The sequence below is a fragment of the Bos taurus genome, chromosome 19 (assembly GCF_002263795.3).
Source record: "Bos taurus isolate L1 Dominette 01449 registration number 42190680 breed Hereford chromosome 19, ARS-UCD2.0, whole genome shotgun sequence".
Taxonomy (NCBI): domain Eukaryota; kingdom Metazoa; phylum Chordata; class Mammalia; order Artiodactyla; family Bovidae; genus Bos; species Bos taurus.
Genome location: NC_037346.1, coordinates 9,611,512 through 9,639,227, shown reverse-complemented (window position 1 = coordinate 9,639,227; position 27,716 = coordinate 9,611,512). Strand labels below are relative to the sequence as shown.

The following is a 27,716-nucleotide window of genomic DNA, read 5'->3' as shown; positions in this document are numbered from 1 at the left end:
TTCTGAATGTTGAGCTTTAAGCCAACTTTTTACTCTCCACTTTGACTTTCATCAAGAGGCTTTTTAGTTCCTCTTCACTTTCTGCCATAAGGGTAGTGTCATCTGTAAAACCTTAGGGTCCCTTTTTACAACAAATAGTAATATTTCCTTTACTGTTCATAGTATATTCATGGAAAATATGAATATTCAAGATGTTCCTAGAAAATGTAAGTTATGTAAGTTCCCCCACAATTGATGTAAATGTTCTAACTGTAATATAAAGGAGAAATAAAATATTATAATAAAGTGTTTTAATATGTAAATGCTTGGCCTGGCTACCCAAGGAAGCTGAAATGTCCCCACAAACTTTAAAAATCACCCCTTGAGAGCAGTGGCATAGTCACTGAGAAGCACTGGTTTAGGTGGAGGTTTAAAACATCAGGGTAGAGGGGACTGAAAAGATGTGCATAAGAAGAATGCCAAATGGCAGTGATGTGACTGCAGTTCGCATGAAATTGGGGTAGAAGGATCACAACTTCCTCCAGCAGTGCTGGGGAGAACAAGAGTAGGATCTAGGACCACATGCAGTAAGTGTGCTCTGCTGCAGCGGGAGGAAGATGAGGTGGCTGAGGGGCTAGTGGGTCACGTGGTATTAAGAGTCTGAAGAATCTAGTGAACTGAAAGGTCAGACTCCCCTCTGTCAATAAGTAGTCAGGAGGCAAGAGAAACTTACCTTGCTTCAAAACATAAAATGCTGGGAGAATAGAACAGCAACAAAACAGGTTTTATATATCTATATATAACTTAGCCCAACACAGAGATGAGGAGAAAGGAAAAATCCAGAGGGCAAAGGTAGGAATGGACTCATTCTCAGAGGAGGATGCGGGATGTTAACAGAGCAGGGGCAGGAGATAAAGCCTGGGTGAGGCCTGCGCTCAGTGAGGGATCTGACTAGCTGTTTCCTCTTCATTCTGCACAAACTGATTCTGCAAGGAGAAGCTTATCTCGAATCGTGCAGCATGAACACCGGAGTCCAACGTCAAGCCCGTAGCCAAGATACTCTCGAGTCGGATGCCCGGCTCCTCTCCGTGGGCTGGTCTGAAGCGTTGGGAGCCAGGCAAGGATGAAGTCGACTGACGACTAAAAAACTCCTCCGCGTGGGAGTGCCCCATGGGACTCCACACTGGGACATCCGGAGACCTTCAGTTAGCCCGCCTTGGGACGCGATGGGTTTCTGTCGGCAAAGGATCCGGGCGCGGCGAGTTGTTGGAGGAAGCGGCCGGCAGGGGTCGCGGGCCGCGAGGCGGCGGTGGTGTAGGTACACGGATGGCTCAGGGCGTTTGGAACGGCGTTCCCCGGAAATACGGGCTTATCTATTAATATAAAATATATGTTAACATATAGTTCGAAAATATGTTTATTTGGATCGCTAAGATAAAGACCATTTGGAGTCGTTTCAGGAGTGACCCAGACCTTATAGTGGTGCATGCAGCAGCGGGTAGTGCCAAGGTCGGCCTCGGGGAAGATAACCAGGGTCAGGTGGTTTTCCCGGGGCGAGGCTCATCCATTGTACCCCAGATGTGCTGACCCCAGCCAGTTCCCCAGATGTGGCGAACTCGGTTGCAGAATTTGTGGTAGTGGGGGACTGTGTTGGTGCTTTCCCCTGTCCTCTTGGTATCTTAAATCGTTCAAGATGTTTTCTAAAAAGGATCTAGTGGCTCATCTCTAATGCTGAAGGGGTTATCACATAAGGTAGGTGGGTAGTGGTGAGTATGATACGCGGACGTAGTGAAATAGAGATCTTAAATACTAAACCACTATGAAACATTCTTCTGCCAAGTACAGGTTTTTTGGGTTTTGTCAGGATTATTTATTTAACTTCAGCTGTCTGAGCTTTAGGATCTGGGTTTACCTGAATGGTTTTGAACGTTTTTAGTTTTGGAGTGTTACAATATCTCAAATTTTTTTAGGCTGGTTATATTTTGCAGTGTGATATACCATTTTGGGTGTATGGGGATAAGAAAAAAATGTTATTAAAACTATTTTCAGTTATTTTAGCCTTTTATATATGGTTACCAAAACTTGTAAAATTACACGTTGTTCACATTATATTCTGTTGGACGTCGTTTCTCCCTTATTTTGAAAAAGTCTCAGGAGGTCTTGCTGTGTTACTTCTATAACATGCTGCCCCTTCCTGGAATGCCCTGCCTTCCCTCATCAGTCTTTGACATTCTGCTCTCTCTTGTTGCAGCTGCCTGGGATCCACCCAAACTGCCACAGAACCTAAGATGGACTTAAACATTACTGTAGGCACAGTGCTGCATAAGGCACTTCTTTTAAAATCAGAAGAAGAAAAGATGAATTTTTAGGTGGAAAAATGTATATAGCGACGTCATCTTTTTATATTAATAGGTTTTTCATGGCGGAAGGGCCCACAAAGGCAAGGGTGTACAGGACCCTTCGGTCATAATGTCCTTAGCCCTTTGATTGGTGCCCATTACTCTTTCCCTCTAATTCTGTCCTTCAGTCATAATGTGGTCCTTAGCCCTTTGATTGGTGCCCTTTACTCTTTCCCTCTAATTCTGGCAGGTCTGTTTCCTCTACAGTTGGTGGAAGGGAGACTCTATCTCCACATGATTACTCTTAGTATCTCCAGTGCCTTAGGCTAGTCGCTGGCACCTTAAGTTTAGGGGGCTGTAAGTGACTAGTTACATATGAGTAACAGCTTGAGAACAGGTTTTTGGTTTTGTTTTTTTTCATCATTAGTAGCACTCATAGAAACTCATGGATACCTTGTGAATGTTGAAAATACTGGAGTAGGCAATGTGGTCATCAGAAATAAAGTTCCCATGAGGATTTATTGTATAACACAGGGAAGTCCACTCAATACTGTGTAATGGCATATATGGGAAAAGAATCTCTAAAAGAGTGGATCTATGTATATGTATTACTGATTCACTTTGCTCTACAGTATAAACTAATACAACATTATAAATCAACTATATACCAATAAAATTTAAAAAAAGAAAGAAAAAGACTTCCTCACCATAGCAAAAAGAGCCTTAGAATGTCTATGAAATCATACCTTGGGGGACACAGTCATAGAGGACTCAGAGCTGTGGTCAGCCTGGCATTCATGGAAACAGCAATACCATGGAAACAGCACACCATCTGGAATGAAATTAGGATGGTAGATCAATAATGAAATTATAACATATAACTGAGGTGGGCTGGGTCACACTTTGTGGATGACAGTATCTAGCAGGTGTCTAAGTAGAGTGACTGTGGTTTATACTGCAGAGCCCTGTGGATGGGAAATGTATAAAACCAGGGCCAGTGTGCATCTCAAGTGCCTCAGAATGGGTTTGCTCCCCAAAACATAGGGTGTGTGTGTGTCGAGTGTCTATAGAGTTGCTCAAGCTGGTAATAGACATTTAGATTCAGTTGTCAGCACCATGGACTTCTTAACTATCAGACCTGCTCAGTGAGCTTATATAACAAAAGGCAGCTTTCAAAAATTACTGCCACACATCATATTTCTGAACACACTCTCTCCTTGACTCCCATGAGGCAAAGATATGAGTGGAAATTCAGAGATGGGTGAGACTCACAGACTGAGGGCCATGTCTGTTGGGACAGAACATCTTAGCTGGCAGAGGCAGCCGTGATCTGAGAGAGGTGGGTGGGTGTGCTGGTGCTGCCCCTCCCCAGGAGTGCAGGAATGCGCCAAACACCTGCTCTGCTGAGGGGCGGGCTGTGCCTCTCCACCCTGGCTTATTTGGGGCCTGAGTTAGTTGGTCACTGAGTTGTTTTATTCTGTGTGTCAATATATTAATATGTATATATACAGACACACACACACACACACACACACAGACATATATTCACTATAATTATTATTGTTCATGTTCAGTTGCCCAGTCATGTCCAACTCTTTGCCATCCCATGGACTGCAGCACCAGGCTTCCCTGTCCTTCACCAACTCCCGGAGCTTGCTCAAACTCATGTCCATTGAGTTGGCAATGCCATCCAACCATCTCATCCTCTGTTGTCCCCTTCTTCTAGCCTCAGTCTTTCCCAGCATCAAGGTCTTTTCCAGTGAGTCGGCTCTTTGCATCAGGTGGCCAGAGTAATGGAGCTTTGGCTTCTTCAGCATCTTGCTCTAATGAATACTCAGGGTTGATTTCCTTTAGGATTGATTGGTGTGATCTTGCAGTCCAAAGGACTCTCAAGAGTCTTCTCCAACACCACAGTTCAAAAGCATTAATTCTTCGGTGCTCAGGCTTCTTTATAGTCCAACTCTCTCATCCATACATGACCACTGGAAAGTAATGTCTCTGCTTTTAAATACACTGTCTATGTTTGTCATAGCTTTTCTTCCAAGGAGCAAGCGTCTTTTAATTTCATGGTCTATCATTGTTTCCCCATCTATTTGCCATTAAGGATGGGACCAGATAACATGATCTTTGTTTTTGGAATGTTGAGTTTTAAGCCAGTTTTTTTCACTTTATCATCTTCATCAAGAGGCTCTTTAGTTCCTATTTGTTTCCTGACATTAGGGTGGTGTCATATCTGAGGTTGTTGATATTTCTCCTGGCAATCTTGATTCCAGCTTGAGTGAGCTTCATTCAGCCTGGCATTTCGAATGATGTACTCTGCATATAAGTTAAATAAGCAGGGTGACAATATACAGCCTTGATGTACTCCTTTTCCTATTTGGAACTAGTCTGTTGTTCCATGTCCAGTTCTAACTGTTGCTTCCTGACCCGCATATAGGTTTCTCAAGAGGCATGTCAGGTGGTCTGGTATTCCCATCTCTTTCAGAATTTTCCAGTTTCTTGTGATCCACACAGTCAAAGACTTTGGCATAGTCAATAAAGCAGAAGTAGATGTTTTTCTGGAACTCTCTTGCTTTCTCGATGATCCAGCGGATGTTGGCAATTTGATCTCTGGTTCCTCTGCCTTTTCTAAAACCAGCTTGAACATCTGGAAGTTCACAGTTCACGTATTGCTGAAGCCTGGCTTGGAGAATTTTGAGCGTTACTTGACTAGCGTGTGAGATGAGTGCAATCATGCGGTAGTTTGAGCATTCTTTGGCATTGCCTTTCTTTGGGATTGGAATGAAAACTGACCTTTTCCAGTCCTGTGGCCACTGCTGAGTTTTCCAAATTTGCTGGCATATTGAGTGTACTAATAATTATCATTGTTCTGAGAGGGTAAAATCAAGCACAGATACCTAAAATATGGTAGAGTCACAATTTGAACCTAAGTCTATCTGATGCTAAAGCCTGTGTTTAGAACTAAATACGGTGCCACATATTTCTTATAGTGGTTCCACCAGGACTTGGTCTTCTCATTATGAAGAAAAAAGGAGTCTAACAATATTATTGAAAGTCTGCCTCCTGTATTTCACAACCTGTTACACTGATATCATTTCAGTGCGCTTCTTTTCAGTGCTTTTCCTTAAGGATATACATTTTTACAAAACTGCAGTCATGGTATACATACCATTTCATATCTTTTTTTCCTCTTAACCTTTTGTCTTTCATGTTGTTCATTATAATATAATGTGTCTTTCATGTTCTTACTATTGTATGTTTAATACTCCATTTCCCTGCTGCTTTGATTCTAGGATTTGGGGGTGATTTTGATTTTTTGTAATAATATAATAAATACCATGTGCATAGGGCACTGTCTTTCTCTTACTTTCTACAGTTAAATGACATTTACCATTCAAAATGTACGAACATACTTTGGGCAATAGATGTATATAATTAGGGTTAAAGTTTCCCTGAGCCACCAGGGAAACCCAATATTATAGTCATGTTTCCGAGTATGTAGGAAAAACACATTAATCCATTCTTGTGTGTTATACTAACATATGTTACTTTGCATTTTGATTCATTTCCTTTAAGCATCTTAAATGCTTTTCTGTATTTTCCTGATTCCCTACAGGGGAAATTTTATCACTATTATAATAATTAAAAATACTCTCCCAAAATACAAAACAAAGCACTTAAAAAATCATACAGACTAAGAGGAAAATAACTGCCAAGAGGTTGCAAAATATGCCACTCCCAACTGTGTCACTGTGGCATAAGGATTATTTTTAAGCCAGAAGCATTGAAAAACAGCAAATATGTAAAAAGAGTGGTCTGGCCTCCCTTTCTAACACAGGGGAAAGAAATATTTCAGAGAAGAGGGATAACGCCCAGAGATTTCTGCACAAACAGGTCTTGTTAAAATCATTATCTTTTTTAACCTCCCCATGTATGCTACTTGCTTCTCCACAATTGTCTCTCTTTTGTTCAACTTAATATAAAAACATTTAGGTTTCCACTTCTTTGGGTCTTCATTTCCTTATGAGGGCTCTTGTGTCAGATAAACTTAAGTTACATAAATTAGTATGGTTTGTCCTGTTAAATTGTGTATTCCAATGTAATTTTCAGGCTGGGCCAGAGACTCTAATAGAATAGAGGTAAAGGTTTGCCTCCCGCACACTACTAAACCCTTGACACTATAGTTGCTGCAGAGTTGTTTTGCCCAGAGCGCCTAGCTAGCAAGGGTAGAAAGGAAAACACAGTGCCTTGTCAATTTTCGCTGTCTTAAGAAGAACAGAGGAGCACTTGCTTTGTTACTCAGTCCAGGCCAGATGCTGCTTGCCTTTGCGCTGAGAACTGCAAGACTTGAATCTTGTAGAAGTCGGATTTGTGCCCCAAAGACACGGACACCTGCCCAGGAGAGCAGTGGCTTGGGTGGGGTGGCAAGGCTGGAGGTCGCATTTGACGCGCATTCTGTTCAGCTCTCACAGAAACCCTGTGAGGCAGGGAGTATTATTCCCACTTTACACTTTTGGGAAACGGTGATTGAGAGAGACTTGCGGGTATCACCTAGTTAGAGTGGTGCGGCGATTCAGACTCAGCAACCAATCTTGCTACCCTCTTCCACTGAGGGCCGCGCCCCCGCCGTGCCCTGCTCTGCCCTCCGCACGCTGCTCGGACTCCACCCCCGTAACGAAGCTCCACCGAATTTTGCGTCTGTCTGCGAAGACGAAGAATTGAAAAATCTCAGCTACACTTGGTCTTTGGGGTCGGGCGCCAGGCAGAGCTAGAACGAACTAGACGCTTCTCCAAAAGCAGTGACGTCAAATGACAAGTGACAAGAGGTGGGGATATGTAGATGAGGGGCGCGGTGGCTGCTGTCTCGATTTCATTTTTCGCCGGGTAGAATTTCCCCTGAACGTCCAAAGGATGTATCTTGGTCACTGTCATATAAATAGTCCTTCAGTTTCCCATCGAAGGCCGAAAGAGCTTGGAATATAATTGACCATAACTCTGTAGTGTGCTGAGTTCGAGGGTGACGTCCCAGACAAAAGTTCCAACTCATACTTACCTGGCAGGGGAGATACCATGATCACGAAGGTGGTTTTCCCAGGGCGAGGCTTATCCATTGCACTCCGGATGTGCTGACCCCTGCGATTTCCCCAAATGTGGGAAACTCGACTGCATAATTTGTGGTAGTGGGGGACTGCGTTCGCGCTTTCCCCTGGTATGATTTGTGAAAGGAAGGACATAGATTCTTGTTGTGCAGCTTTGATGTACCTATCTTCTGTTTTGTAGTTTTGGTTTTCCTGAGGCTCAAATGATACGCATTTTCCCCTTCAGCAATGTGGAAAACCTGATTTGGACTTCCTTTGTGGCTCAGCTGGTAAAGGATTTGCTTGTAATGCGGAGTCCTGGGTTTGATCCCTGGTTTGGGTCATTCTCTTGGAAAGGGGATAGGTTCAGATCAGATCAGTAACTCAGTCGTGTCCGACTTTTTTTCAGCACGCCAGGCCTCCCTGTCCATCACCAACTCCCGGATGCCATCCAGCCATCTCATCCTCTGTCGTCCCCTTCTCCTCTTGCCCCCGATCCCTCCAAGCATCAGAGTCTTTTCCAATGAGTCAACTCTTCTCATGAGGTGGCCAAAGTACTGGAGTTTCAGCTTTAGCATCATTCCTTCCAAAGAAATCCCAGGGCTGATCTCCTTCAGAATGGACTGGTTGGATCTCCTTGTAGTCCAAGGGACTCTCAAGAGTCTTCTCCAATACCACAGTTCAAAAGCATCAGTTGTTTGGTGCTCAGCTTTATTCACAGTCCAACTCTGATATCCATACATGACCACTGGAAAAACCATAGCCTTGACTAGACGGACCTTTGTTGGCAAAGTAATGTCTCTGCTTTTGAATATGCTATCTAGGTTGGTCATAACTTTCCTTGCAAGGAGTAAGCATCTTTTAATTTCATGGCTGCAGTCACCACCTGCAGTGATTTTGGAGCCCAGAAAAATAAAGTCTGACACTGTTTCCACTGTTTCCCCATCTATTTCCCATGAAGTGATGGGACCAGATGCCATAATCTTAGTTTTCTGAATGTTGAGCTTGAAGCCAACTTTTTCACTCTCCTCTTTCACTTTCATCAAGAGGCTTTTTAAAGTTCCTCTTCACTTTCTACCACAAGGGTGGTGTCATCTGCATATCTGAGGTTATTGATATTTCTCCCGGCAATCTTGATTCCAGCTTGTTTTTCTTCCAGTCCAGCGTTTCTCATGATGTACTCTGCATATAAGTTAAATAAGCAAAGTGACAATATACAGCCTTGATGAACTCCTTTTCCTATTTGGAACTAGTCTGTTGTCCCATGTCCAGTTCTAACTGTTGCTTCCTGACCTGCATACAGATTTCTCAAGAGGCAGATCAGGTGGTCTGGTATTCCCATCTCTTTCAGAATTTTCCACAGTTTATTGTGATCCACACAGTCAAAGGCTTTGGCATAGTCAATAAAGCAGCAATAGATGTTTTTCTGGAACTCTCTTGCTTTTTCCATGATCCAGCGGATGTTGGCAATTTGATCTCTGGTTCCTCTGCCTTTTCTAAAACCAGCTTGAACATCTGGAAGTTCACGGTTCACATATTGCTGAAGCCTGGCTTAGAGAATTTTGAGCATTACTTGATTAGCGTATGAAATGAGTGCAATCATGCGGTAGTTTGAGCATTCTTTGGGATTGGAATGAAAACTGAACTTTTCCAGTCTTGTGGCCACTGCTGAGTTTTCCAAAGTTGCTGGCATATTGAGTGCAGCACTTTCACAGCATCATCTTTCAGGATTTGGAATAGCTCAACTGGAATTCCATCACCTCCACTAGCTTTGTTCGTAGTGATGCTTTCTAAGGCCCACTTGACATCACATTCCAGGAGTGATCACACCATCGTGATTATCTGGGTCGTGAAGATCTTTTTTGTACAGTTCTTCTGTGTATTCTTGCCATCTCTTCTTAATACCTTCTGCTTCTCTTAGGTCCATACCGTTTCTGTCCTTTATCGAACCCATCTTTGCATGAAATGTTCCTTTGGTATCTCTGATTTTCTTGAAGAGATTCCTAGTCTTTCCCATTCTGTTGTTTTCGTCTATTTCTTTGCATTGATCCCTGAAGAAGGCTTTTTTATCTCTTCTTGCTATTCTTTGGAACTCTGCATTCAGATGTTTATATCTTTCCTTTTCTCCTTTGCTTTTCGCTTCTCTTCTTTTCCACAGCTATTTGTAAGGCCTCCCCAGACAGCCATTTTGCTTTTTTGCATTTCTTTTCCATGGGGATGGTCTTGATCCCTGTCTCCTGTACAATGTCACGAACCTCATTCCATAATTCATCAGGCAGTCTATCTATCAGATCTAGGCCCTTAAATCTATTTCTCACTTCCGCTGTATAATCATAAGGGATTTGATTTAGGTCATACCTGAATGGTCTAGTGGTTTTCCCTACTTTCTTCAATTTAAGTCTGAATTTGGCATTAAGGAGTTCATGGTCTGAGCCACAGTCAGCTCCTGGTCTTGTTTTTGCTGACTGTATTGAGCTTCTCTATCTTTGACTGCAAAGTATATAATCAATCTGATTTTGGTGTTGACCATCTGGTGATGTCCATGTATAGAGTCTTCTCTTGTGTTGTTGGAAGAGGGTGTTTGTTATGACCAGTGCATTTTCTTGGCAAAACTCTATTAGTCTTTGCCCTGCTTCATTCCATATTCCAAGGCCAAATTTGCCTGTTACTTCAGGTGTTTCTTGACTTCCTACTTTTGCATTCCAGTCCCCTATAATGAAAAGGACATCTTTTTTGGGTGTTAGTTCTAAAAGGTCTTGTAGATCTTCATAGAACCGTTCAACTTCAGCTTCTTCAGCATTACTGGTTGGGGCATAGACTTGGATTACTGTGATATTGGATGGTTTGCCTTGGAAACGAACAGAGATCATTCTGTCGTTTTTGAGATTGCATCCAAGTACTGCATTTCGGACTCTTTTGTTGACCATGATGGCCACTCCATTTCTTCTGAGGGATTCCTGCCTGCAGTAGTAGATATAATGGTCATCTGAGTTAAATTCACCCATTCCAGTGCATTTCAGTTCGTTGATTCCTAGAATATCAGCATTCACTCTTGCCATCTCTTGTTTGACCACTTCCAATTTGCCTTGATTCATCGACCTGACATTCCAGGTTCCTATGCAATATTGCTCTTTACAGCATCGGACCTTGCTTCTATCACCAGTCCCATCCACAGCTGGGTATTCTTTTTGCTTTGGCTCCATCCCTTCATTCTTCCTGGAGTTATTTCTCCACTGATCTCCAGTAGCATATTGGGCACCTACTGACCTGGGGAGTTTCTCTTTCAGTATCCTATCATTTTGCCTTTTCATACTGTTCATGGGGTTCTCAAGGCAAGAATACTGAAGTGGTTTGCCATTCCCTTCTCCAGTGGACCACATTCTGTCAGATCTCTCCACCATGACCCACCCGTCTTGGGTTGCCCCACAGGCATGGCTTAGTTTCATTGAGTTAGACAAGGCTGTGGTCCTAGTGTGATTAGATTGACTAGTTTTCTGTGAGTATGGTTTCAGTGTGTTTGCCAGGTTACTCCACTCTAACTCTGGCCTGGAGAATTCCATGGACTATAAAGTCGCAAAGAGATGGACACGACTGAGCGACTTTCACTTCACTTAGAAGCAAGGCAGCAGTCTATTTCTGGTATCAAGTGAGGAATATTATATGGATAGACAAATCTGCTGGGCTAATCCATGCACTTTCAAAGAGCTGAATTCAACCTCTCGTGTGGCTCTGCTGGTAAAGAATCTGCCAGCAATGCTAAAGACCTGGATTCGATTCCTGGACTGGGAAGATCCTCTGGAGCAGCAAAAAGGCTACCCACTCCTGTATTCTGGCCTGGAGTATTCCATCGACTGTATAGCTCTTGGGGTCACAGAGTCAAACACAACTGAATGAGTTTTTAAAAAATGGTTTAAAAGTAAGCTTTCACTATTCTAGGAATGAAATGGGCTGTTTTCTTTATTCTGTGGGAAAGACTGTAGAAGGCGATTTCTATACATTTTGGCTTTATGGTCCCCTTTCTGTGTTTTCAAAACCAGTAATTTTTCATCTGCTGCCATCAACCTTCCATCCACCACCTTTTATTTTTTCCAGATGAGAAAGCTCCTTTTATTGGGGTGGAAATGATGCACCAAACTAGTCCCTGACAAAAATACTTAGATCTTCAAGATATGGAGATGATACTTAACTATAATGATCAAAATCATCACATGGATCACAGCCTTATGTAAATCAGTGAAGCTATGAGCCATGCTCTGGAAGGCCACACAAGATGGCCAGGTCATAGTGGAAAGTTATGACAAAATGTGGTCCACTGGGGAAAGGAATGGCAAACTCCTTCAGCCTTCTTGCTGAACTCCATGAACAGTATGAAAAGGCAAAAAGAAAGGACACTGAAAGATGAACTCCCCAGGTTGGTAGGTGTACAATATGCTACTGGGGAAGAGTGGAGAAATAGCTCCAGAAGGAATGAAAAGGCTAAGCCACGAAATTAAAAGACACACTCCTTGGAAGAAAAGTTGTGACAAACCTATACAGCGTATTTAAGACCAGAGACATCACTTTGCTGACAAAGTTCTGTATAGTCAAAGCTATGAGTTTTCCAGTAGTCATGTATGGATGGATGTGAGAGTTGGACCATAAAGAAAGCTGAGTGCCGAAAAATTGATGCTTTCGGACTGTGGTGCTGGAGAACACTCTTGAGACAGCAAAGAGATCAAACCAGTGGATACGAAAGGAAATCAACTCTGAGGATTCATTGGAAGGACTGATGGTGAAGCTGAAGCTCCAGTCCTTTGGCCACCTGATGCAAAGAGCTGACTCATTAGAAAAGACCCTGATGCTGGGAAAGATTGAAGGTGGGAGGAGAAGGGGACGACAGAGGATGAGATGATTGGATGGCATCACCAACTCAATGGACGTGAGTTTGAGCAATTTCTGGGAGATAGTGAAGGACAGGGAAGCCTGGCATGCTGCAGTCCATGGAGTTGGTGCCTTAGCAACTGAACAAGATTGGGAAGAGCTGACTTCTCCCACTTATTCAAGCTCAGAGCAAGGTCTGGGCAGAGTAAGTCCCTGTGGAACGTGTGACAAGGCGAAGTGTTTGAGACCTGGACCAGCAGATGGGAACCAAGAGAAGAGCCCCCACCCATGAGGACCAGCTGCAGCAGGACCCTGAATCTAGACCCTCGGAGAGAGGCTCCAGTTTTCCAGAGGACTAGGCGGCAAGAGGGAGAAGGCAATGGCAACCCACTCCAGTACTCTTGGCCTGGAAAATCCCATGGGCGGAGGGGCCTGGTGGGCTGCAGTCCATGGGGTCGCTAGGAGTCGGACACGACTGAGCAACTTCACTTTATTTTTTCACTTTCATGCATTGGAGAAGGAAATGGCAAACCACTCCAGTGTTCTTGCCTGGAGAATCCAAGGGACTGGGGAGCCTGGTGGGCTGCCGTCTATGGGGTCGCACAGAGTCGGACACGACTGAAGCGACTTAGCAGCAGCAGCAGCAGGGAGCAAGAGGACGGGGGAGCTGAAGGAGGAGGCAGCGAATAACAATTTATTTGTTAAAAAAAAAAAAAAATACACCTACCAACATCACACTAGTGGGTCTGACATCCCCTTAAATCATAAGTTGGTAAACTTACAACATCAATAAAAACACAAGGAAAATAAATACATTGGCTTTATCATATTGGAAGTGGTGTGAACGGTGGGACGTGGGCAGACCGGCGGGCAGGCGAGGAGCAGACAGCACAGGAAGCGTCTGAGTGGGACCGTGAGTCTCAAGGGTCCTCGTCTCAGTCGTCCCAGTCCTGGCTGTAGATCCCTGGGATCTTGCACGGGGACGCCCAGCTCTCAGCCTCGAGGTTCACTTGCTCCTGGTCTGTCTTTTCGGCGGCATTCTTTTTGTCTCGTTGCTGTTGTAGGTAGCGCAAAAGAATGTTTGTTTTTTCTGTCACAATTATCTGTTCAGACGGGTACTCCTGAGTGGGCAGGTAGACTGGTAGACGTCGGTTCGAGGCTTTGCTTAGACAGTTGGCATGGAAGCTACTAAAATTGCTTTTGTCGTCGACAGGCAGCCCTTTCAAGAAATCAGCCATCTTCTGTTTCATCCGTCGTGTCCGCCTTCTGCTCTCTCCGTCGTCGCTGTTGTTGCCGCCGCCGCCACAGCTGCCTTTTTAGCTGCCTGCTTCCTCTTATAAAGAGGGCCGTTGATTACATTAGGCGCACCTGGATAATTCGGACTATTCCCGCCCCACCCAGTCTCAAAGCTAATCGCATCCCTACAATCTGTTCTGTCACAAAGGTGGGTTACATTCCCGGCCCCGGGGATTAGGCCCAGAGCGCCTCCGTGTCTGTCAGTCAGCCTATCACGAGGCCCCTGGTACAGTCGGCGCTACGGAGTGACGTCACTAAGGTGCGCGGAGTATGTAAATGAGCTCGGCGTAGGCTGGCTCGGTTCAGAATTGTAAAGTGTTTGTATTATTTTGCAAATATTGCGGTACTCGCAATGTGTTTGTCAGGCCTTTATAGTTGGGAGAAGCCGTTATTTCGTAAGTGAGGGTGTAGAGTTTTCGGTGAAGAGAGTGACCGTAACTGCGAAGTGTTTGAAACGTGAGGCTGAGGCGGCAGGCAGGGCGAGCAACTCATACTTACCTGGCAGGGGAGATACCATGATCACGAAGGTGGTTTTCCCAGGGCGAGGCTTATCCATTGCACTCCGGATGTGCTGACCCCTGCGATTTCCCCAAATGTGGGAAACTCGACTGCATAATTTGTGGTAGTGGGGGACTGCGTTCGCGCTTTCCCCTGACAGTCTATTGGTCTAAAAAAAGATTATATAGTTTTTAGATGAATATTAGGTTTATAATAACCCCGTAAAGCTGAATCTATGATCGATGTTAAGTTGTGGGATAGGAAAGAAGCAGTGAAAACCCTTTGCTGGTACTCTTGTCTGGGGAAAAAAAACAGGAATGGTGGAATGTGGTGGGTTGTGCTGTTTATGGGGGTTGCATAGAGTCGGATACGACTGAAGCGACCTAGCAACAGCAGATATGGGGTAGTGACTCCATTTTTCAGGTGAGAGTACTGGAGTGGGGTAGCATTTATCATTTTTCGGGGGGTTTTCCAAATCCCTATATTCTGTATTGCATGTGGATTTTTTACTAACTGAGCTACTAAAAGACCAAGAATACTAAAGCCCAAGAATACTCAAGTGGGTAGTCTATTTTTTTATCCAGGGGATCTTCCCAACCCAGGAATACTAACCAGGGTATACCGGCATTTGGGGCGGATTCTTTCGTCTGAGCCACTAGGGCAAGTCGAAATCCGTTTAGTTATTGGGTTCAGTTCAGTCGCTCAGTCGTGTCCGACTCTTTGCGACCCCATGAGTTGCAGCACGCCAGGCCTCCCTGTCCATCACCAACTCCCGGAGTTCACTCAGACTCACGTCCATCGAGTCAGTGATGCCATCTAGCCATCTCATCCTCTGTCGTCCCCTTCTCCTCTTGCCCCCCAGTCCCTCCTAGCCTCAGTTTTTTTCCAATGAGTTAGCTCTTCGCATGAGGTGGCCGAAGTATTGGGAGTGAAGCTTTAGCATCAGTTCTTACAAAGAACACCCAGGACTGATCTCCTTTAGAATGGACTGGTTGGATCTCCTTGCAGTCCAAGGGACTCTCAAGAGTCTTCTCTTGAGTCTTATTGGGTTAGTCGGCCAAATTTACAGTACTGAAGTGATCGTTTAGCTTCAGTTTTCAGGGGGAATTACCGATTAAGTAGTTGCAGGAGCTGGTTGGTTAAAAATATGTTTTAGTAATGTTCAGAACCGTTTTATTTATTTTTTTTTAATATTTGCTTGCAGTTTATTTTGGTTTTTCTAAATAGACATTCACATCTGTAAACAATAGGATGTTGGTTTCAGCCCCAACCCCCGATTCCTTACAAGTCTTTGTTCTCACACATTGGTTAGAACTGCCATTTGCTGCTGTTAGTCGCTAAGCCGTGTCCGGCCCTGTTGTACTCCATGGACCGTTGCACACTAGACTCCCCATGGGATTTCCCAAGCAAGGGTACTGGAGTGGGTTGCCATTTCCTTCTCCATCAGAACCGTTTTAAATGCTATTACTCCACAATGATATTTTTTTTAAAAGAATCTCTGAGGGTGACTGGAAAAAAATTCTAAAAGGAAGTAAACTGAAAAGTACACAGGAAGTGGAAGTTAGCATATACATGATTAACAGTCGACGCTTAATTTTTGCAGCTTTAGGAAACATATGAAAGAAGCAGGTCTGGAGATTTGAATATTTTATGTCAAAATGTCATACATTGGTGTAAATGCAATTAAATAAAAAAATTTTTAAGGTCAACGTTAAAATCACTTTTAAAATAATTATTTTTGCCAGCACTGGGTCTTAGTTACTGCTGGAGGTTTTTCTCTAGTTGGGGAAATGGGGGCCACTTGTTGCAGTGCGCGGGTTTCTTGTAGAGTGTGGGCTCAGTAGTTGTTGCCCAGGGACCTAGTTGCCCCATGGCATGTGGGATCTTCCCAGACCAGGGATCCAACCCGGATTCTGTGCATTGATAGGTGGATTCTTGACCATTGAACCATCAGGGATGTTCTAAAATGACTATTATTTAAAGAACAAAACAAGAATTAAATATTGATGAAGATCTGGGAAAATTTGGACCCTTTTTCACTGCTGGTGGTAATGTGAAATGGTGCAGTCACCATTCTAGTGTGCATAGGTTCTAGTGTGCATGACAGCAGCTAACAACTATAGAGAGTTCCTTGGTTCCAGGCAGAGTTCTAAGCACTTTACAGAGTACTCCCATTTATAGATGAGGAAATTGAGGCCCATGAAAGGTTAAATAATTTCTTCAAGGTCACACAGGGAAGTGACACAGCCAGGTTGAGAACTTCAGAGTCTGAACTATGAACCCAATCCACAGACTGTCTACCCTCTGCATAAATGACTGCATTTGTATACTGTTTGTTCTTTTTTGGACCAGAGTTACTGTGGTGCAGAATTTTTTAAATATTTATTTGTATTTATTTTGGCTGCACTGGGTCTTAGTTGCAACATGCTGGATCTTCTGGTCTTGGCATGAGATCTAGTTCTCCTACCAGGGATTAAACCTGGGCACCCTGCATTGGGAGTGCCAAGTCTTAGCCGCTTGACCCCCAAGGAAGTCCCCTAACTTTTCAAAGTGAATGCCCTCCTGGGAATTCCCTGGTAGTCCAGCAGTTAGGACTTCCCACTTTTAAGGGTTCGAGTTCAATCCGTGGTCTGGAAAATAGGATCCCATAAGCCTCAAGGCCAAAACAAAACAAAACACACACTCAAAAAGTTAATACTCTCCTAATGGTCTTGATGATGCAATAAATGTGTATTTCTAATTCTACTTCTTGGTATCATCACTTTTTCACTCCCTACTGCTGCTGCTAAGTCGCTTCACTTGTGTCTGTGTGACCCCATAGACTGCAGCCCACCAGGCTCCCCCATCCCTGGGATTCTCAAGGCAGAAATACTGGAGTGGGTTGCCATTACCTTCTCCGTTTTCACTCCCAGGAATTGACAAAAATATTGAGTTCTTCAATTTCAACAGTAACATTGAGAATAAAATTTAATCTTTTAGAATTTATTTTTATTTATTTAATTTTGGCCATGCCTCAAGGTATGCAGGATTTTAGCTCCCTGACCAGAGATCAAATTCAGATCCCCTGCTTCAGGAGCTCGGGGTCTTAACTGCCGGACTGTCAGAGAAATCCCTAATCTTGGAGAATTTCCATAATTGTCCCTCAATCCTATTCATTATAAATGAAAATGGACAAGAAGTGAAAGAAATGTGAAAGAATCGAGGCTTTTTCCTTGCATTTCTGGTTCAGTTAGAAATAAGTATGTTGCTTTCTTTTGAAACAGGATGTCTCGGGCTGTTCACCTTCCAGTCCCCTGTCCTGTTCAGCTTGGTTCCTTAAGAAATGACTCCTTGGAAGCACAGCTTCATGAGTATGTCAAACAGGGGAACTATGTGAAAGTGAAGAGGATTCTTAAGAAAGGTAGGCATCGTATTAAAATAGCGCATGCAACTTGATTCACATTACTGAATAGCATTGGAAGGAAAACCAGGTATATCATAAGACTATGAATTCTTGGGGGAATTGGAAGTTAAATTTAGAAATGAGCTGTTCTCTATCAGTGCAGTTGGATTGCTCAACAGAGGTCGTAAATCGCTGGAGGCTGTTGGTTTTGTTTTGTGCTAAGGAACCATGAAGTCTTCCATTCTTTAAGCCCCTAAAGGTTTCGCTTCAGGCCCCAGCCACCCACTTTAGATTCTGCCTGTTTCTCTTTTCTCCGTCGAATCTACCCCATCTACTAAGTCTTCTGAGGGCTGTGGTGGAGTGAGAAGGCCAGTTTTCATGGTTCTCTTCTTCCTTGCTCCTTAGAGGCACTTGATACTTTTGTTTTCAAGGTGTTTTTGTTTGTTTTGTTTTATAATTGGTGTATAATGGCTTTACAGTGTTGTTAGTTTCTGCTGTGTACAACAATGTGAATCAGCTATGAGTAAACATATATTCCTTCCCTCTTGAGCCTCCTTCCCACCCCCAACCCCATCCTACGGCTCCAGGTCATCACAGTGCGCAGAGCTGAGCTCCCTGTGTTGCAGAGCTATCCTCCCACTAGTATTTTATGCATGGTAGTGTATATATGCAGAGAAGGCGATGGCACCCCACTCCAGTACTCTCACCTGGAAAATCCCATGGACGGAGGAGCCTGGTAGGCTGCAGCCCATGGGGTCACTAAGAGTCGGACACGACTGAGCGACTTCACTTTCACTTTTCACTTTCATGCATTGGAGAAGGAAATGGCAACCCACTCCAGCATTCTTGCCTGGAGAATTCCAGGGACAGCGGAGCCTGGTGGGCTGCTGTCTATGGGGTCGCACAGAGTCGGACACGACTGAAGAGACTTAGCAGCAGCAGCAGCAGCAGCAGCAGTGTATATATGTGTCCATGCTGCTCAATTCATTCCACCCTCTCTTTCCCCTGGTTCGTCCAAAAGTTTGTTCTCTACTTCTTCATCTGCATTCCTGCTAGCAAATAGGTTCATCTGTACCATTTTTCTAGATTCCATACAGATAATATATATGCGTTTGATTTTTTCTTTCTGATTTCCATCACTCTGTATGACAGACTCTAGGTCCATCCATGTGACTACAAATGACCCAATTATTTTCAAGGTGTTTTGTTTTTGTTTTGCTGTTGGGCAGACAGAAACAACAAACATAGCTCAGGCAATCTTCAAAAGAACACACACACAGAAAATCATACTCAAACGGAAACTCTGTTGGTATTTTGCTCCTGATCTAGAGATCCAGACCTGCTTTTTCAAGAGTAACCAGAAGTCCAGTTAGATTCCCCCTCTTCTCTCTTCAATCTTAGTATTAAAAAGAAGGCTTAGAAAGTTTCTCTCAGCTGGTTTATGGAGCAGTCAAGGTGACCTAATTTCTCTACAGTGTTTCTCCATTTGCCTCAACAGGATTCCTGACAACTTCCAGAAGGGCAGCACCCATTTTTTAAGGATTCAACTTTCTCCAAAATATTTCTCTCAAAAAGTTCTCTACCATCCCTAGAATCTGTAGATAAAGTGGCTGATGGTAAACTAAATTTATTTAAAAGGTTCTGTTTTTTACCGCCTCCAAAATTTTTCATTTTACTCATGACGGATCTGTGTGTGTTTTAATATGAAAATTGATGTTCAAGATGGGTATGCTATGACTTCTAGTGTCTGTCTATCCATATCCTCCAATATGAGAAGCAGAGTTCTGTGACATTTTTTATCTGTCTCCTAGACATCTCCTGAATGTTCTGTATCTTCATATTCTTTTTTTTTTTTTAACTCTTTTTTTTTTTTTTTTTTGGAGGTATAGTTAATGTGGGCTTCCCAGGTAGCACTAATGGTAAAGAACCTGCCTATCAATGCAGGAGACTTAAGAGATGTGGGTTTGGTCCCTGGGTTGGGAAGATCCCCTGAAGGAGGGCATGGCAACCCACTCCAGTATTCTTGCCTGGAGAAACCCCATGGACAGAGGAACCTGGTGGGCTACAGTCCATAGAGTCACAGAGTTGGACACAATCGAAGTGACTTAGCACACATAGTTAATGTACAGTGTGTAAGTTTCAAGTGTACCACATAGTGATTTACAATTTGTAAATGTTGTACTCTACTCCAGTTATAGTTATCATAAGCTATTGGGTATATTCCCTGTGTTGTGTAACATATCCTTGTAGCTTATTAATTTTATCCATGTAGTTTGTACCTCTTAATTCCCTCCCCCTTCTTTCCCTCCCTCTTCCCTCTCCTCACCAGTAACCACTAGTTTGTTCTCTATGTCTGTGAGTCTCTGTCAGATTCACTTGTTTGTTTTTTAGCTTCCACATATAAGTGATATCATACTTGTCTTTCTCTGTCTGACTTCTTAATGCGTCTTCAAATTCTTGATATTAAACTAGAACAGGCGGTGAGGTTGACAGGTATAACTGGATATGAAGCAGGACCTCATCTGTGCTTGGCAATTTTGTCTAAAGCCTCAGAGTGAAAAACAGGGAGTGATACATATCCCCACGATCTAAAGCAACACTTCTTAGGAGATGGCCAAAATGATCTTGGACCTTCAACTCCATTACCCACCTCAGGCTGTCTAAGAGAAGGTGATGGGGCAGTGGTGTGAGTGTCAGAGGAAAAGGCTGTTCCAAAGGCATTCACAGGAAACCAAGTACAGGTGAACCTCCTGGAGAGAATTCTGGTGCCGGGAGTTGGGAGCCAGTGTCTCAGCCTGGTGAACAGTAGAAACATGCCAGCCAACCCCAGCTGCCACCAAGGTGGCATTGAGTCTGACATGTTACCTGGAATTTAGAGATCAAGAGGACTGCCATCTGCCTCCTACCTGGAGCAGTCCTTGATGGCCGAATGAGCACGAGAGACCAGCAGTTGGAGTAGCCGTACTTTCATCAGCTGTGGGGTAGTTAGACTCTGGAGGGTAGCTGAGCATTTGAAGGGACCTCAGCTATGAAGGAAGGAAGAATTCCAATGGAGAGGCTGGAGCTATAGCAAGAAATCAGCAGAAATGTAAATCAAAACTATAATGAGGTATGACTTCGCACTGGTCAGAATGGCCATCATCAAAAAGTCTACAAACAATAAATGCTGAAGAGGGTATGGAGAAAAGGGAACCCTCCTATATTGTTGGTGGGAATGTAAATTAGTACAACCATATGGAGAATAATTAGGGTGGTTTTGGAAGGAAAGTTATGACCAACCTAGATAGCATATTGAAAAGCAGAGACATTACTTTGCCAACAAAGGTCCGTCTAGTCAAGGCTATGGTTTTTCCAGTGGTCATATATGGATGTGAGAGTTGGACTGTGAAGAAAGCTGAGCGCCAAAAAATTGATGCCTTTGAACTGTGGTGTTGGAGAAGACTCTTGAGACTCCCTTGGACTGCAAGGAGATCTAACCAGTCCATTCTGAAGGAGATAAGCCCTAGGATTTCTTTGGAAAGAATGATGCTGAAGCTGAAACTCCAGTACTTTGGCTGCCTCATGCGAAGAGTTGACTCATTGGAAAAAACTCTGAGGCTGGGAAGGATTGGGGGCAGAAGGAGAAGGGGACGACAGAGGATGAGATGGCTGGATGGCATCACTGACTCTATGGACGTGAGTCTGAGTGAACTCCGGGAGTTGGTGATGGACAAGGAGGCCTGGGGTGCTGCGATTCATGGGGTCGCAAAGAGTCGGACATAACTGAGCGACTGAACTGAACTGAGAAAACTAAAAATACAACTACCATTGTTGTTGTTTAGTCGCTAAGTCATATTCAACTCTTTTGTGACCCCATAGGCTGTAGCCTGCCAGGCTTCTCTGTTGGGATTTCCCAGGCAAGAATACTGGAGTGGGTTGCCATTTCCTTCTCCAGGGGATCTTTCTGACCCAGGGATTGAACCTGCATCTCCCACTTGGCAGGCAGATTCTTTACCACTGAGCTACCTGGGAAGAACTACCATATGATCCACCAATCCCAGTCCTGGGTATATATCCAGAGAAAACTCTAATTCAAAAAGACGCGTGCACCCTGGTGATCATAACAGCACTATTTACAATAGCCAAGACATGGAAGCAACCTAAACGTCCATTGAGAGGTGAATGGATAAAGAAGATATAGTACTTACATATAATGGAATATTCAGTTCAGTTCAGTCACTCAGTTGTGTCCGACTCCCTGCGACCCCATGAATAGCAGCACACCAGGCCTCCCTGTCCATCACCAACTCCCGGAGTTCACTCAAACTCACGTCCATAGAGTTGGTGATGCCATCCAGCCATCTCATCCTCTGTCGTCCCCTTCTCCTCCTGCCCCCAATCCCTCCCAGCATATTATTCAGCCATAAAAAGAATGAAATAATGTGATTTGCAGCAGCATGGATGGACCTAGAGATTATCATACTAAATGAAGTAAGTCAGACAGAGAAAGACAAATACCATATGATACTGCTTATATGTAGAATCTAAAAAAAAAAAATGATACAAATGAACTTACTTACAAAACAGAGTCACTGATACAGAGCTTATGGTTACCAGTGGGAAAAGGGATTGGAGGGATAAATTGGGAGATTGGGATTGACGTATGCACACTACTACATATATATATATATAATAAATAATAAGAACAGGGAACTCTACTCAATACCTATAATGTCCTTTATGGGAAAATAATCTTAAAAAAAATGGGTGATATACGTGAAATTAAAAAGATGCTTGCTCCTTGGAAGGCAAGCTATGACAAACCTAGACAGCATATAAAAAGCAGAGACCTCACTTTGCCAACAAAAGTCTGTATAGTCAAAGCTATGGTTTTTCCAGTAGTCATATATAGATGTGAGATTTGGACCATATAGAAGGCTGATTGCTGAAGAATTGATACTTCTGAATTGTGGTGCCGGAGAAGACTCTTGAGAGTCCCTTCAACTGCAAAGAAACCAAACCAGTCAATCCTAAAGGAAATCAGTCTTAAATATTCAGTGGAAGGACTGATGCTGAAGCTGCAATACCTTGGCCACCTGATGCAAAGAGCCGAGTCATTGGAAAGACCCTGATGCTGGAAAAGATTGAGGGCAGGAGGAGAAGGGGGTGATGGAGAATGAGATGATTGGATGGCATCACCGACTCAATGGACATGAGTTTCAACAAACTCCAGGAGATAGTGAAGGACAGGGAAGCCCATTATGCTTTGATCCATGAGGTCACATGGACTTAGTGACTGAACAACAACAACATGTATGTGGATAACTGATTCACTTTTCTGCACAGCAGAAACTAACACAACATTGTAAATCAACTAAAGTCCAATAAAAATTAAAAACAAAAAGTCACGAGAAGAGCGAAGTGGCCTGCATTAGGGCGGTATGTAGTCAGGTGGAGATACCTGAAGGACCCACTAACCCCTCCCACAAAAGAGCAGGCATTAGGACAAAGCCAAAGGCTATAAAGAGCATCAGCTAAGTACACAGGCCTTCGCCCCTTGTCATCTCATTGGTCCTCTCCCTACTTCAGCTCTGGAGTTGTCAGAAACAGCTTTGAGATTAGAAGAATGGAAGAGCAAGGAAGAAGTTTTGATTTCAAATGGCAGAACAACTTATTGCCTAAAATGAATCTGTGCTTTCAGTGCCTCAAAGGGATAAAAGAGTGTGGTATCTGCCTGGGGTGCCTCTCAGGAGAGGGGAAGAGAGAACTGACAGAATGTCCTGGAGGGCAGCAGAAGGAGAAAAACTTTCCTGATTGTATCCTACTTAGTTCGTCCCACTCAGTAGACCAGATACTACAGATTATGAGTTCTAAAACCCAATGGATGAGTTCTAGAACCTCAGCCCAGACCTTACTCATTTTTTTTAAGAATTTTTTTGTGTGTGGACCACTTTAAAAATCTTTCTAGAATTTGTTATATATTGCTTCTGTCTTGTGGGGGGTTTTTTTGCCCACAAGGAAGGTATATGGGATCGTAGCTTCCCGACCAGGGTTCAAACCCACACCCCCTGCATCGGAAGACAGAGTCTCAACCACTCACCACCAAGGAAGTCCCTCATTCCTCATGTTTTTAATTATATGTATAGTAATTGAGCCTTGGGATTAGAGCAGCCAAGAAAAAATGTACAGTCCTGGCTTCCATGAATATAATCCAGCAGGAGACAGAGACATGAGATAGTAATTGAAGTCCTGAGACGGGCAGGGTGTGAAGGAAGCACACAAGTATATTTCAGCCTCCTGTCTGGGAGGTAGTCAAAGGAAAATTCTTAGAGAAAGTAATATTTAGGCTTAGACCCTAAAGAAGGAAAGTTGAAGTGAGAGAAGTAAAAGGTAAAAGTTGGAAACAAGGGAAGATTAAAGTGATGCAGAGCTCAGAGGATGGAAAAGTGTGTGGATGATTTGAGCTAGAGAAGAAGGCAAAGTGGCAGGAGAGTGGCACGGGGTGAAGTTGTCAAGGTAAGCTGCAGCTCGAGGAGGCTTCATGGGCTGTTGGAAGGATTTTCGTAATAGGTGCATCTGTATTTAGGATTGTTACATCTTCCTGGTGAATTGACCCTATTATCATTATGAGATGTCTCTCCTTATTTATCTCTGGTAATATTTCTTACCTTGAAGTCTAATTTTTCTGCTATTAATACAGCCACTTTAAGCTCCTTATAAAATATCTTTATAGAGTTAAAAGTCTTCCCTGGTGGCTCAGATGGTAAAGAGACTGCCTGCAATGTGGGAGACCTGGATTCGATCCCTGGGTCGGGAAGACCCCCCCTGGAGAAGGAAATGGCAACCCACTCCAGTATCCTTGCCTGGAAAATCCTATGGTCAGAGGAGCCTGGCAGTCTACAGTCCATGGGGTTGCAAAGAGTTGGATATGACTGAGCAACTTCACTATCACTATCACTATAGAGTTAAAATATGTCTTCTGTAGAGTGCATTGAGTTGACACTCGTATTTTAAAGTGCATTCTGATACTCTCTGCCTTTTAATTGGAGTGTTTAGTCCATTAACATTTAATGTAATTACTGATATGGTTTATTGCCGGGGTCCAGCCCCGGTGGATCCAGGGAATTTGAAGCGGGGACGGTGTCGGCGAGGATCAGGAAACAACTGCTTAATTAAACTTTAATTAAGGATATAAAGAGTAATGGAATAAGGATAGCTCAGTGAGGAAATTCAGTGGAGAAAAGAGGCTGAATAATTCAGCCAGAAGGTAAGAGAAAGAACGACATGGTGAGACCAAGTTTTGGTGAACAAGGCCCGCACTTTATTTTCCAAAGTAGTTTTTATACCTTAAGTTATGCATAGAGGATAATGGGGGAAGGGGTAGAGTCATGCAGCAAGCCAGGCTTTCTTCCTGCAAACTTATCATATGCAAAAGCTTAGGTGATTTGCATCATCTTCTGGCCCGGAGGCCTGTTAACATTTTAAGACCCTTTCTTCAGAAAACTTATTTTTCTCTAAAGGTGATTGGTCAGGAGCCACCCTCCAAAAGCATTAGATAAAGTTGCATTCCTACAGAGCAAAGGTGTGGTGGGCTATAACAAGAAAAAGAATTAACTCAAGGGTCCCAGGTTACAAACATTAAAGCTACTACTTACACCAATTATATTAATCAATACACTGCCAGGGACACAGCAGGTAAGGGATATGGAAACACAGCAGCAAACATTGGCCCAACAAGTGAAAATCCCTTCACCAATACAATTTCTAATCAATCTTTTAACTACTCAAAAGAATCTGTGTTTAGACAGTTTAGAACATCTCCTGCCTCTCACAGTTGGGAGGCTCTGAACAATCACATGTGGCCAGAAAAACCTATTCAGGCAGGCTAGAGGATTTCCAAAGGAGTTTGTAGGTTGAAACACTGTCACACCCAGGAATTATTAACTGGAGCTGTAAGCTAACTCTTTTTTCAGAGAGGTAGTGGGGGACAGCCCCCCGTAAAGTCCGAGGTGTAGGTCAAAGCACAATTCCAGCACTTCAATCTGTTTACCAACCTGGAAGTTCTCCAAATATAATCAGTTAGGGTTTTATGAAGATTTCATTATTCAGGCATGATTGATTCAACCACTGGTGACTGATCTCAGTCTCCAGCCCCTCTCTCCTGCTGGAGGCGGGACAAGATTTGAAGTGGAGGGCTGTGGCAGAGCTGAAAATCGTGGTCTTTCTTGTGACCAGCCCCATACTGAAGCTGTCTCAGAACCCCTCAGCCAAGAGTCATTTCAGCAGCATACCAAAGACACTTGTCATTCCTAATACTAAGGACATTCCAAGGATTTTAGGAGCTCTTGTGCCAAGTACCTGAGAGTAGATTTCTAGTTTTGTAAATGATTGCTCTGGCTACAGAAGGCAATGACATATTTAAGCGGAGGAAAAAAAAGAGTAGGATGTGGCTTCCCTAGTGACTCAGTGGTAAAGAATCCTCCTGCCAGTGCAGGAGACCCAGGTTCAGTCCTTGATCTGGGAAGATTCCACGTGCTGCAGAGCAACTAAGACTGCGCACCGCAGCTGTTGAGCCTGTGCTCTGGAGCCCAGGAGCCACAGTTACTAAGCCTATGTGCCCTAGAGCCTGTGCTCCACAACCAGAGAAGCCACTGCAGTGAGAAGCCTGCACACCGCAACAAAGAGTAGCTCCTATTTGCCACAACTAGAAGAAAGCCTGCGCAGCACAGAAGACCCAGCACAGCCAAAAGTAAACAATAAATACATAAATGAATAAATAAGATTAAAAAAAGAAAAGAGTAGGATGACTTGTTTTTGGTTTGAGCAACTGGGTTGAATGTGGTATCACGGCCTGAAAGAGAAGTAGGTTTGGGAAAAAAGCTATTGGAAGTCAGTCTGGGCCACCTGAGTTAGACACCTGAGATTTAGGCAAGTGGCGTGTCAAATGGAAGGCGGAGTATATGAGCCCGCAGCCCAGAATAGACCTGTCTGCAAATCCATGCTGAAACCAAGGATGATCTAGAGAAGATGGCCAAGAACCCTGCTGGTAGGAACCTCACTCTCTTATAGACAGGTTGCCCTTATTGGAGCAAGAGTAGAGAAAAAGGGAGGGGAGGTGGTTGGAAATAATTATATCAGTAACCAGGTTGAGGGAAAGAATGATACATTCATTGATTCATCATTCATTCAGTAGTATGCATTTGCTGGGCAGCTACAGTGGCTGGCAACTGGCTGGAGATGCAGAGAGCAATATGACCTGCTTCCTGCTTTTAAAGACCTCACAGTTGAGTAGGGGAAAAAATGCATTTATAACTCAGAGAGCTATGTACACAAAGCACAGTGTGGTCACTGTTAGCTGGGAAGCTGAAGGGAGGCATCCAGGAGAGATGAGAAGAACTGAGAATCTGCTCATAGGAGGCCAAGATTGGCATGCATAGAGAGAAGTCCACAGAAAGGTTAGAGGAGCAGAGAATGTATACGGAAGGGCTGAGACCAGAGACAAGGGGTTCTTGTGTGAAAGTGACTGGAAGGGACCTTAAAATTCTTTAAGACTTAAGGAACTGCTCAACTAGAGGTGGTAGGATGAGATGAAATGCATCACAGTAACATGAAAAAATGTGGTTGATTCAGAAAACCACGGACTGCATGTTCACAGAGCACTGTGCTTTCTGGCATGCTGGAAGACCTGGGGCAGAAACGTCTTTACAACAGGAAGTTAAGTGACAGTTACACAGCATCGTAGGTAAGGTGTGTTCTTTGAGGAGAAGCTGGGACTAACTTTTGCCACAAGTAAATGGTTTGGCTTCCTGTGAGATGTGGAAGCCAGGAAGATCAGTCATTCACGACCAAAGTTTGAGATGGTGTATGTAATGCTTTCTTAGAGAAATGAACTTGACTGGAGCTCAGGCCGCCTGATGCAGACACCGTGGTTTTCCAGAAAGAACCGGGCTTGATCAAGTGCCACAGGTACCTAGTAGCACCTGTGGTTCCCTTGAGGAGCTTTGTGACAGGTGCTCCAGCCAGCTGTGTGAGAATGGGGACATAACCACACCCTTTCCCTTTAGAGCAGGAAGTGAGACCATGGGTTAAAATGCCTTATTCGTGGAGAAGACGTTCATAAACCACCGTGGGTGCCTTTGTTACTATGCAGGATTAGACTAGTTCTCTGTGTTTTCTCCTCCCCCCTCGCCCCCACCTCTCTTTCAAGACAAAAGAAACCTGGCCTCTCCAAGCAGGCGGACTTCAGCAGGCAGAGGCCGTCCACGCGGACCGGTGGCAGGAAGCGTGCGCTCGGCCTGCAGAGGG

General features: G+C 43.8%; 2 protein-coding genes, 2 non-coding genes and 1 pseudogene across 17 annotated transcripts in view; 4 read left to right on the top strand and 1 right to left on the bottom strand.

Moving 5' to 3' along the window:
- TEX14 (testis expressed 14, intercellular bridge forming factor) overlaps positions 1–27,716 on the top strand; it is a 150,091-nt gene that overhangs the window by 23,254 nt on the left and 99,121 nt on the right. For 8 of the 14 annotated variants that reach the window (XR_009491533.1, XM_059878075.1, XM_059878070.1 and 5 more), the window contains exons 1-2: positions 7,364–13,811; positions 17,314–17,450. Coding sequence is in view for 13 of the 14 variants with exons in the window: in XM_059878075.1 (XP_059734058.1) it covers positions 17,315–17,450 (136 nt within the window). In the remaining variant the exon portion in view is untranslated. Of the gene's footprint in view, positions 1–7,363; positions 13,812–13,855; positions 13,948–17,313; positions 17,451–27,716 lie in introns of those variants that run through there. The other 6 variants (XM_024980177.2, XM_024980173.2, XM_059878068.1 and 3 more) reach the window with 4 other exon arrangements.
- On the top strand, positions 1,492–1,645 carry LOC112442837 (uncharacterized; annotated as a pseudogene).
- On the top strand, positions 7,364–7,527 carry LOC112442795 (U1 spliceosomal RNA). Its single transcript, XR_003031088.1, has one exon. It is a non-coding gene; the product is annotated as a U1 spliceosomal RNA (small nuclear RNA).
- Positions 13,064–13,611, bottom strand: MGC137055 (uncharacterized protein). The gene has a single exon (NM_001077080.2). The coding sequence runs from the start codon at positions 13,492–13,494 to the stop codon at positions 13,192–13,194; it is 303 nt and encodes a 100-aa protein (NP_001070548.1). The 5' UTR covers positions 13,495–13,611; the 3' UTR covers positions 13,064–13,191.
- Positions 14,043–14,206, top strand: LOC112442784 (U1 spliceosomal RNA). The gene has a single exon (XR_003031077.1). It is a non-coding gene; the product is annotated as a U1 spliceosomal RNA (small nuclear RNA).